Source organism: Eretmochelys imbricata, chromosome 15, assembly GCF_965152235.1.
Source record: "Eretmochelys imbricata isolate rEreImb1 chromosome 15, rEreImb1.hap1, whole genome shotgun sequence".
Taxonomy (NCBI): Eukaryota; Metazoa; Chordata; order Testudines; family Cheloniidae; genus Eretmochelys; species Eretmochelys imbricata.
In genome coordinates, this window is record NC_135586.1 from 16,985,636 (window position 1) to 16,998,332 (window position 12,697).

The window sequence follows — 12,697 nt, forward strand, 5'->3', positions numbered from 1 at the left end:
AAAGCTTTCGAATGCAGTTTGCTTCTGCAGGTCTCATACAGACGGAGACTCATTAGTTTGAAAAAAATATAAAGCTAAGACATTTTATATAACCAACAAAGCATTCAGAGTAATAAAGTTCTACCACATTCCCTGACTTCTCAAGTACATGAAGGCTTTTGGCCTTCTGCCTCATAAGTTACTTACATGTTATGGGATGTGGTAAAACCATATGGGCTAAGTTGTACCCTTAGAGAGCAATCAACACTTGCTGACTTCAGTGGGAGCAGCATGAGAACAGAATTTGGACTCGAAACAATATGTACAATATTGTCTCAACAAGACTAAGTTCCCTTGGGCAGGGACTGTCTCCTTAGTTATATTTTATACAGAGCCCATCATAATGGGGCCCAATTCTGACTTAGGGCATTAAAGTAAAATAACTGAGGAATAATTATAATAATAAAATGCCATTGCATTTACTGTAGCATTATCTTTCCACTTGCTTCCCCCACCTCTAATATTCCTTACTCATATCAGACAAGCTAACAATGGTATCACTTGGATGACCCAATTTATGAAACTAGATTATCCTTCCAGAATATCCTTAGACAAACGCAGACCTATTTTGCACGAGCAAATAAAACTCAGCTTCTAGTGAAGTCAGAGCTCGACCCCTCAACAAATGCAAACACTCATCCAAATTGTAATACACAAGATCACCTTGTTATCTGTATCCTTCTTGCCTACTGCAGACTGTAGAGCATGAAGGAGAGCGTCCACTAAGCCATCACACTCTCTTAGTCTTCTGCGAGCTTCTGCGCCATCCGAACTTACATTCCTGACAAAGAACAAATGCAAAAGAAACATTTAGCACCATAACCTTTACAATAAAGGTCAAACCTACGCTGCTTTGTGTTATATTTTTGAAGAACCCAACACATGTGGATCAACCCTGGGAGTTTTCTGGTAATGAAAAGCAGATCAGCTGGAGAAAGTCTGACAAACCATGGGATATTCTTTGCCTAGTGTCTGAAAAGCATGGACCACAAACCTGCAAATTAACAACTCTGAATGAAAACTGGATTGGATGGTTATAGGAAGTTTGATCTGCTCATTCTTCTGGGCTTCCATTGCAGCTCAAACCTCATGTGTCACAGTTACATGCACAATACTTATCCCAGTTATTACACAGAACAAGCCAAACCCTTAATCCCTTCTCAGCTAAATTCATTTGAAGTAAGAGCACTACCTTTCAGGGCCTACAAGCTGGAAGTTTCTTCTGTGAGTTTTATCATCTTAAATCAGACAGATCATTTGTAGAGGTTTTTCTGAGGAGTTTGCAAAGTTACAATCATCCCCAAACCAAAGACTCCAGAGTAGCAGCATATTTCCAATGAATCCACAGGAATTAAAAAATAAGCAGACAAGTCTCTTCATGTACAACATGTTTTTAGTTTCATGAGACAACAGATATTAAGATTAAACAGAAATACAAAGGGCTAAGGTTTATTTAATCAGACTCTATACATTTTCACTTTCGTTGGCACTAAGTTGCACCAACAGAAGCAAGAGTCTACCTGTAAAAATTTTAAAAAGGGCATTTTTCACTACATGATCTCTGATTAGTCAAAAGCACGTGACAAAGCTGAAAACTGCACAATTACGGAGCTGATGGTTTCTCGTGCATACAAACAAGAAGTTGCTTCCAATACCAGGACTTTTTTTGTCTCAACCCTTAATCATGCCAGTGTCAATGCAGAGGTGAAACTAGTGTGCAGAAACTTACACAGTTTTTTTGTTTACACAGAAACAAAGCAGTAGCCTGCACTGTCTGCAGTGCACTGGCCTTTCTCTGCTGCCTTCGAATAGAACTCAAACACTGAAGTCCTCCCACTTCTCATTAGTGGGAGGTTAGTGGGTTATACATTGTTGTAATAAGCCATAAATCCAGTGTTTTTATTAAGACCATGATTTTTAGTGTCCAACAATAATGTGAATTTAAACTCCCAGGCTTGTCATTTGAAAGTGTTGTGCAGATTTCCTTGTAGGATGAGGACCGATAGGTCATATATAGAGTGATCACTTTGTGGAAAAAAAAAAAAGTGTTCACACACAGGTGACACGGTGTTGTCGTCTTTTATCGTTTTCCTGTGTGAGTCCATTCAAGAGCGTAGCGATTGTCTGGTTTCACCCACATAGTTGTTATTGGAGCATTTATTGCACTGGCTAAGGTACAGCACATGTTGTGATAGGCATATGTAGGACCCATGAATCTTGAGACGTGTATTGTGCGGTGTATTGATCATTGTAGCAGAGGAGATATACGTTTGCAGGTTTTGCATCTCTTGGTCTGGTAGGGTCTGGTGCCACTTTGACTTCGTGTGTCCTGGTCTGTGGGGAGCTTGCTTCTGACGATGAGCTTGGAGCAGCTGGGGGGGTCGTTTGTCTACTTCTACATGTAGTTCTTTATATTGGATCAAATTTTACTCCATTCCTGTGGAATTATGCAGTAGAATGTCTCATACAGTAGGGTATCCAACTGGTCTTTCTGTCAAGTTTCTAGGCAGGGCGAACTTCGCACAACCTCCCTCGTAGCTCACTCTTCACTATCAGTCATTAATTTGGACCAGTCACAAGATGGCAAAACAGCTTTGTGGCCTATATAATTGATTTTGCTTCAGAGATCTCTCTTCCACTGAGAAATCTCCAGTAAATTAATATCTTCCAAATCCACCACAGCCTGAAAGCGTTAAGAACATAACTTATGCCCAAATAAATTTGTTAGTCTCTAAGGTGCCACAAGGACTCCTCGTTGTTTTTGCTGATACAGACTAACACGGCTACCACTCAGAAGAACATAACTGGTACTCTTCTGCTGCCTCAGGCCTGCCCCCACCTCCACAAAACATTTTTAAGGTTTAGGTTTAAGAATAGATGCAAAGCACTTGCCATTGTTAAGATGGCCAGCAACCCTGGAATCCTGCAGCTTCAGAGGAGAAAGTTGGGTTATGAAATGGAGCAGATGTGACTGAGAATAAAGTTGCAACTTTTGCCTAGCTGTGATGCATAGTCTAGGGGAAGTAATGTTTCTGTCACAAACAAAAGAAAAAAAGCAAAATGACATACTGTTTGTTTCCCTTTACAGGCCCATCTGCCAGAACCTGAGAAGCAGAAAGAGGACAAGGGAGGACCTTCTGATGGAGATGCGTAGGGACGTTGGCAAAAGATTGGACCTCTGCTCTGAGCTACAGAGGAAGGCACGAGAGCAGGAATGGCAATTCCAGACTGCAGCTGAGAGGATGCTGGAGAGGGAGGAGATGGTGGCTGAACACATTGCCCATGAGACAGCAGGTCCACCAGTAGCAAAGTGAGGAGCACCAGCAGCAAATGGATATGTTCGAACACATGCTGGGTATTATGGCCAGCAAGTGGGTGAACAGCCAGCCCAGGTTCAGGCCCAGCTTCAGTCTTCTGCCATCACCTCCCTGCCATGCTACCATGAGCTGCAGCTTCTGGCAGCATGATCATGCTACCAGATCATTCACTCAGTGCTTGTGATCATAGGTCAGAATCACAGGTCTGAACAGGGACATTGTACAGATGTGGTTGCCCCATCTTAAAAAAAAAAAAAAAAAAAGATATACTGAAATTGGAAAAGGTTCAGAAAAGGACAGCAAAAATGCTGAGGGGTATGGAACGGCTTCCGTATGAGGAGAGACTAATAAGACTGGGACTTTTCAGCTTGGAAAAGAGATGATTAAGGGGGGATATGATAGATGTCCATGAAATCATGACGGGTGTGGGGAAAGTAAATAAGGAAGTGTTATTTACTCCTTCCCAGGAGGCAAGAACTAGGGATCACCAAATGATAGGCAGCAGGTTTAAAACAAACAAAAGGAAGTATTTCTTCACACAACACAACACACAGTCAACCTGAGGAACTCTTTGCCAGAGGATGTTGTGAAGGCAATGACTATAACAGGGTGCAAAAACGAACTAGGTAAGTTCATGGAGAATAGGTCCATCAATGGCTATTAGCCAGAATGGGCAGGGATGGTGTCCCTAGTCTCTGTTTGCCAAAAGCTGGAAATGGGTGACAGGAGATGGCTCACTTGATGATTACCTGTTCTGTTCATTCCTTCTGGGGCATCTGGCATTGCCCACTGTCGGAAGACAGGAAACTGGGCTAGATGGACCTTTGGTCTGACCCAGTATGGCTGTTCTATGTTCTGAACGTGTGCATTATGCGTGTCCACTCCCGCATCATGTCTGCAAACAGCTTGCGTGCTCGCTGCAAGAAAGCACGTCACCACCTTCTCAGGGTGACAAGCCACTGCTGAAAGGCTGCTTCACTGCATCTCGTACCCAATATGGTGCTTGTGTGTCCAAAACCACCATACTATGAAGATCAGCATTTTGCAAAACTTATCGTTTAGAACTGGATTCATGGCTTCCCACCGGAGTGCAGACAAACACCATCAATGGATTTCAGAGTAGCAGCCGTGTTAGTCTGTATCCGCAAAAAGAAAAGGAGTACTTGTGGCACCTTCGAGACTAACAAATTTATTTGAGCATAAGCTTTCATGAGCTACAGCCTACTTCATTGGATGCAAATGTTTCCATCAATGGAAATGGTGCGCTGTAATAAATTGCTGGGCAAATACTAAAATCTGTGTGCCCACGGCGGACAAACAAACATTCTTCTGAACTACACTACAGGTTGGGGAAGGAGCAGCTTGGAATGGTGCAAAGAACCAAGGGATATGCCCCCAGAAAGCAAGTGTCTCCGCTCAAGTCAGTATTGTGACAAGTGTATAGGCAGTAACTTGAGCATAGCTCAAGTCACCTTTTGCAGTGTGGCCACTCTTATCTGGAATGCAGCTCCTCAAATATACTACTTTGAACTAACAGTGCAGTGAAGACAATTTCTTGGACTGTAAAGCTCTTTGAGACAGGGACTCTACCTTTTCTGGATCTCACACACTGAAAGAACTAACTGCTCGTGCCTGCCAATTTCATATTACCATTAAATTTTCCAAGCATTGCAAGGGAATTTAGCTTCCCTACTTCCACTGAAATTAAAGGGAATGAAATGGCAAAATGCTTCTGCACCATGCTTGAGTACATTCCATTGTCACCAAAGACAGACATTACTAATATCAATAGAAACACAGCCAATGTGTCAGCTTCAGGGTCTTTGAATTTCACAACCCCATATTAAAAAATGTTCTCTCTCAAAAGTCCAAATAATGAAATCACTGCCCTTTTCCATTTGGACTATTCAGCCAATTCTTCTTCAAGTATAAGTACTGCCAATATTGTTCAATGTAATTAACAAATTAATAATTTTCCACATCTTTATGGGCACGTTGAGATGTTAGACAGACAACTAGAAGGAAACATTTGCTCAGAGACCTTTCAAAATATGAATACACATTTAATTGTAAGTTGCATGTTATAGCATATTAACTCTCTATAATTAGAATGCAAGTAAAATGTAGTGATAAATAAATCCTATTCTCAAACAATAACATACATCTCAGCTGGTAACTGCCGATAAGGAGTGGGAGAAGTGAATACCACGGACGAGTTTTCATTGGATACATGGAAAATAGCATTCTGTACGGTATATTTTCTCCTCTTGTATTAATCCAATAGCATCAAGAGCCCAACTGTGAATTCTAACTTTGTGAAACTGAAATTAGGATTCAAGTTCTCTATGGTACCTTATAGCAGTTATAAGAATTATGATGAGAGATGCTCCGCTTTCAACTACATTAAAACTACTTGTTAAGCTGAAGGGTGGCAGATATACAATGAGAATGGACCACCTGGAGTTACATGTCCTATTTCCTATTCCCCTATTATATATTTTAAATTCTTTTTATTTCTAAACTTAAGGAAAACTGACTGAATTGTAATGAAGAAATGATCAGATTACCTCACACTGAATTTTTTCCCTCCCCCATCTTCTCATTACCCATTCAGAAGAGAATTTTAAATGGCTCTTTTATGATACATACTTACAATAATGTTCATTTCATGTATTTTGTGGCTTTAGCTCTCAGCAACATTAGGGATTTTGTATTTCCCTTTTCTTTTTATTTATACATTTTAGGATTAACATTAATGTAGACATGCGTAGACATATATTTTGCAAATACATCAACAAAGAAAAACTCAACTTGTCAATATTAGAAGTCCTCTGTGTCCCTTGGCTTAATGAATTAAAGTATTGAAATTTAAGACACAATTGCATTAAAAATAAATTCTCATATCACAACAGTACATTAGCATGTAACAAACTAAAATAAAAAGAAAGAAGGTGGGTAAGATCTTTTACTGGACCAACTTCTGTTGGATGAAAGAGACAAACTTCTGAGCTACACAGAGCTCTTCAGAATGTAGCTGAAATGTCTGTCTCTCATCCCAACAGAAGTTGGTCCAATAAAAGATATTACCTGACCCCGCCTTGTCTCTCTAATATCCTGGGATAAACATAAAGTAAAAAGAATCAGATTAGTAGATTATTAATGCTGTAACGAAAATGGACTGAGCGTCACCAGGTGTCAGGGTTTTAATGTCATCACTAGCACACAGCAAGGTTACTACAACTGGTTACATTCCACCTTCCCTTCTGGAACACTATTGACAGGATGTGTCCTCTATTTATACCTAACTCATGGAGATACACCTGCTTTTGTAGATATCTGGTGTTTGGGACTGTGCCCAGCTGGGTCACCGGGTTTCTGCACATTGTGGGGGTTAGACAGCCAGGGACAACACAGTTGTAGGCATGAAATAGGGTTTTTTCCAGCTCCCAGCAAACATCCCTGGCTCCCAAGGGGACAGTGCACCAACAGCCTCATAAGTAGACTAAATCCACAGAGTCCAGATTCCTCCCTACACTAAGTGCCCTCTGTGCAGCTCAGGCAGTGCACATAAAAAGCAGCTGGGGATTCCCCTTTCATCGGGGAATGATTGGATGACAGCACTATACCACACACAGCTGGACCCCTCAGCGGGGGGGTTTGGTGAGGAGGGAAGAGCCTGGGCTGAAACGTGATGTGCTCTGGCAATCTCAGTATAACAGCTCATAGGGGTCCTTACAAACCAGAGCAAGTTAGAGCAGCCCTGAGGAGTTAATTTGCACTGGGGCTGAAACGCTCCTCAGCCAACTCCAGGATTGAGATAGGGAGGCCTGAAAGTTGAGGAAATGCCACCTTTATGGCCCCTATCCACAAGTGTGTAGATCAAAGTTTCCTCTGTGTAGCATGGCCTTCAGCACTAATCCCTAGAGGCAAAGTTCCTCTTGGCTTCTCTTCTGCTCTCACCAGTTCTACCTCCTCTCTCTCTCCTGTCCTTACTTCCTCACAAACACCTATCCTACCTCTGCACCCTTCTTCAGAGGCAGCTCACCACCAAGTGTCCCTCAACCATGTCATTCTCAGTCGGCTAATTTCTTGTCGCTGTCATTGGAGAAGCATATCTTCAGGAGATATTTGAACGTGGAGAAGAAAATGACTGAGGGGACTAGACCATGGTAGAAGCTAAAGGAGCAATCTTTAAGCTCATAATTGCAATTCTCTATCCTCTCTAATGGGTAGGCACTTGAGTACACTACTTCTTACACTTTAACATTGCACCAGTCCATTCTCTAAAGGGCTTGCAACCTCAGTTATGCCTTTGATAGGATTATACTTCGAGGACTCTGGTTGTTATTATAGTTTAAGACTCCAGAAACTGTAACAGAATTATGTTATACCACTCCCCATATCATCATATTGATGTATACCTCTCCCCCTTTCACTGTATATCTCATCTTATAAAGGGAAGAGGGTCACTTGAAACCAACATGGGATTATTACTTCATATCTTGTCCTCTTCGCCATGCACATCACTCAAATGTACATTTTCAGCAAAACGTACAGAGATTTAGTCCCACAGCTCTTTGCTAAGCAAGTTGTGCAGCTAACCTTCTATACTGATACTTTATGTTGATATATCGAATGATTTATACCATGTGGATAAAATCAAAGGGTAGTCAATCTCTGCTCAAAAAGAAAGCCTCTGAACAGAACTTCTAAAACTACCTCCTTTCAACAGAGCGATAAAAACTAATGAATACTCCACAGTATCCAGTAGACATAAAAGAGGATTTGTAGGCTGCCTGGACAGTGCAACATTCCAGAGAAAGAAGAGGAAGCTTCACCAGGGCTTAGTGATTACAGATCCAGAAATTTCTGAACTGTGTGCAACAGACACGTACGCAACATGTGGCAAACAGATCTGTAACAGGTACAGAGTTATGCTTTTCATTGATCATTGCCCACACATTTTTAGACACAAACATACCTTTATATCTCTAATCAAAGGAGAACTGAAGTCTGTGTTCCTGGGGTATGAGAGAGGAAACAGGATAAAATATGGGGCCGGAACTTTGGCTGGGGCAAATCAGCGTATGTCTGTTAAGTTTGATAAAGCTAGGATGATATACACAAGCTGAGAATCTAGCGCACGGTATCTGGGCTCAGCAGAGGTCTCAGCGAAGTCTGAGATGGTTTTCTGTGGTTGAGGCATCAGGCTCTGAGCCCCATGTGACTTTTCAAAAATGCATGAAGGGGAAAATATTGTTATAGATGAAATAAATCTGCCTGCCTGTCCAAATGGATGGGTACTTCAGCTTCTTCTATACGCCAGCGTGACTACCTGGTGAAGAGAATCCAGCTGCTACATATCTGACTGGCTGCATCCTCGCTTGTAGCATCTCTGTGGGACTTCCGTCTCCAGTGCTGTTCATGCAGCAACTTTTCACCAGCATGAGAACGGGTTTTAAAAAAATAAGAAAATATTTGGGGGGGAAACTCCAGTTATTAAAATCTCGTGAGGAGTCTCCTTGGGCCCAATACAAGTTGTAACTGGCAGAAATTCTACAGTCTGTGCTATACAGGAGCTCACACAGGGTTGCCAACCCTCCAGGATTGCCCTGGAGTTTCCAGGAATTAAAGACTGATCTTTAATTAAAAAGTAGGTCATGTGATGAAACCTCCAGGAATATGTCCAACCAAAACTGGCAACCCTAAGCTCAGGCTACATGATCTGATGGTCCTTTCTAGCCCTAAGCTATGAATCTCCTTAAACTCTTTGATCCGAGAGGAGTTCTCATCTTCAGAGTTTTGCACAGAGATACTGGTCATTTTAACCTCAACACTTCACTTATCTCTTTGCTTGCACAAGGAACTCTGCCTTCTTGTTGATTCCTGCTCTTCAGTCCTCCTCAAAAGAGGGCTCCCGTAGTATAAATAAGAGAGCTTTAAATGTACATTACACTTTAAAAATATTCATAGTATCCCTTTAAGCCATATTGGAATACACAAAGGACAATATTAATCTTAACAAATAAAGATGCTCTTAGGACACACATAGCCAGGAACACATCCTAATCTTCTGCTAGCAGCAAAATCTTGAATCCCTTACACATTAGTATAAGTGCATGACTGATTTCATTTAAAAGCAGCAAAGCACAGAAACAGTACTGTACAGAATCTCACACCTGGATTTGTCATCCCTCCCTCCCCCACCTTTCCGCTGAAGGAGAAAGTGACCTGGATTCTCTCTCACATCTCAAAAGTCTTGCATACTGATCTGTAGGCAGGACTAATGGAAGAAGATTTGTATAGCTGTTTAAATATCTCCTTTCCCTAGGAAAACAAAATGGAGGAACACAGAGTAAATGTTAAATAAAAGTAAAGACCTACCAGAGTGGAAACTCATCAGATTAGGAATCTGGTCTGCTGGTATGAAAGACTATAGAAAGAAATGAGGAGGATGTGAGGAATCCATCCTTGATTTAGATATTACTGTAATGACAATCACATAGGCCCCTATATGATATGCAAGTCTCAATGTAACATTTAAGTCTGCAGTAACAGGGTTGACTTTCACCACCTCTGGGATAGGTGTGCAGCTATCAGAGCCACACACAAATCATCCTCAACAGCAAGATTTGTAAAGAGGTTAAATGCATGGTACTTAATTTGTATTCTTTCAATGCAAAAAAATCAATGTTGTTTTGAAGAACAGCAACCCCTCTTTTATTCTCCCCTGGCAATCTGAAAGTTCACAGGGCAAGCAGCATGTTTTAGGATAGTTAAACAGGAACACGTGAAAAGGTAGGGACGAAAGGGTTACAGAGACACAAGGTAGGGGACATATCGGCTCAACTTCTGTTGGTGGAAGGGACAAGCATTTGAGCTTCGCAGAGCTCTTCCTTGGGTCTGGAGAACGTAACCAGAGAGTTCTAATACACAATCTGTTTTAGTAAAACTCCTGTTTCCAAAATGACTGCTGGTGTCAGCCATCTTGCTGAAAAGCAGTATCGTTTGTTATCATGTAGAGCTGTCCAAGAAGCATGAGAGCAGAATGTTAGGGAATAACACAGTCACCATCGTCCTTCAGTGCTGGTTCATCTGTCATGAAAAATACTTTGTTTAAAGTGCCCTCGTACCTCTCTGAGGGGAGAGGATATTTTTTGTGAAGTTAAAGATTGTTTTTCATTTTTGATGCACTCCAAGGAATACTTAGGTTTGGCATAGCTATGGTATGGGGTACTCATTTGTTGCACTGTTTCTTTGGAAGAATTACCCAGACCTGAACAAGAGTTGAAGCCTTGGCGTCATTGTGTCTGGGACAATGCATGAATTCTGCCAACCACCACCTAGTTTAGGCTACTGTCTTTCTGCTTCTCTGAACAATTTTAGCTTAAATTAGTTTTGCTTAATTCTTCTTGCTTGACTGGTGAGGAATGTATCATTAGCTCCATTACTTCTACCAGCACAACATAGGTGGCTAAGTTCCAGGCCTGGGCTGATAAGTTGCCATGATAAGTTGCAAGGCTGGGTTTAATGTATTGCCTGTTTCACCCATCAGCTCTGAGACTCAATCCCAGTCCACAATCCTGTCAGATGTTTGCCAAAGATGACCGGTAATTATTAAGAACACATGTAGTAAATTGTTCTGAATTTCTGTGTGTGCTTTTATTGCAGAATGTCCCAAATGGCAAGTGCTACCTTCAGCACATAACTCATTTCAAGCCAACCCTTTTTTTCCCCATTTCAGACAGAGATGTGATGAATTCCACATTTCACTCCTCATTGAATCCCAAGCAATTTAACTGAGATTTAGGGACTATGGATCCTAATAACCCAAAGAAAGTGAAAAGGAACCTGTGATGCAAAAGAGGTCCTGGAACCAGATAGGGTGAGCAGGACAGAGTCAGTCAGCAGGAGGTGGCATAGGACACAAGGAAGCCAGTGGGAACTGGCTGGCAGTGGAGAGGTCACTGATATTAAAGAAGGTTACCCAATAGTAGCAGAGGGCAGTAAGGTCAGGATCTGAGCAGCCTGAAGTCAGGTGATGGTAAGAAACCTAAGGCCCAAGGGTGAGAACAAGAGGTCTCTTTGAAGGGGAAGGCTGGGAGGGGACAGCCATCCAGCGTGGGCAGGAATGGAAGAGAAGAGCCACTTCAGAGGCACTGCAGCACGTAAATACTGGGGTAGTCCCAACAGAATACAGCTTCAGCGGCAGTGGCTGCCCTATGTGGCAGAGGCCCTTTTATCTACTCAAAATCTATATTGTTTTTTAAATCTGTCAAATACTGGCAAACGGCTGTACAGCAGCCAAGAGCTGTAACAGGGAGTTTAGTCTGTGCTCTGGAGAAACCTACATAGTGTAGACACAATCAAGAAAGCTCACAGTTGCCTTCCTCACTCTCAAGTCGTAATTCTTTGATTTAAGGAGCTCCCCGTGAAAACCAAGGATGGAATAACCAGCAGCATGGTTTAACAATGTTGCCATCACACCTTAAGTGAATGGTCCAATGGCCGGCTGGATGGAAGAGAGGGGTATTTGCCCTATTAACATAACTGATGGGGTCCTCCTCCAGCAGGCTGGAAGGAAAGAGGTCATTGCCTCTTTAAGGCCACCCTCTCCAGCTCACAGCAGGGGAGTAAAAGGGGAAAGAGACTTTACCAGTGCTGACTGGGGAGGAGCAGGAAGCTGCACAGCTAGACTGGGGGTGGGGGTGGGGGTACTCCCCTAGCCAAGCAGAAGAGAGGGGGTATTTACAGGAACTACACAGGGCATAAAGCCCTCTTTCACCTTGAGTGGCCTGGCAGCACCCATCTTCCCACCCTCAGAAGAAGTTAAAGGACTGGGTTTCATCATGACCATGTATGGGCATTACAACAGTCACCCCTTTTCTTGGGGTCTGGGAAGGAATTTTTCCCTCACTGCCAGATTGGCCAAGGCAAAGAGGTTTTGGGACCTGGTGGGATGGGGCAAGTGGCTTAGGCTATAAATGTCACAACTTATGTAAAGCTTGTGACAGATGTGCAGTGCGGGTACTTATTATGGAACGGATAAGATGATCTGATAAAACTGATTGGTAAAAGAAGCATCCATTAAAATTGCTGAGGAATTCAAGGGGGTTCAAGGTGCCTATATCTGGTATGGCAGGGAGTCAACCACCCTCCTTTCTAGGCCCCTTAACCCTCATACGAGGGGAGAGTGGGGCAGGATTACAGCAGCAGGATGGCTGGGACCAGACTGGAAAGAGGGAGGGCTCACAGCAGCCACCCATGTATCTGGAAAGGATTCTGGAAATGACGACAACCTGCACTGTACAATTTATTTGCTGGGTACTCCCATATATTCA

At 42.4% G+C, this 12,697-nt stretch overlaps 1 protein-coding gene across 2 annotated transcripts in view; it reads right to left on the reverse strand.

The window, feature by feature from the left end:
* ARVCF (ARVCF delta catenin family member) overlaps nucleotides 1-12,697 on the reverse strand; it is a 228,761-nt gene that overhangs the window by 65,018 nt on the left and 151,046 nt on the right. For both annotated transcript variants that reach the window (XM_077834996.1, XM_077834997.1), the window contains exon 6: nucleotides 703-820. In XM_077834996.1, the coding sequence (XP_077691122.1) occupies nucleotides 703-820 (118 nt within the window). The remainder of the gene's footprint in view (nucleotides 1-702; nucleotides 821-12,697) is intronic.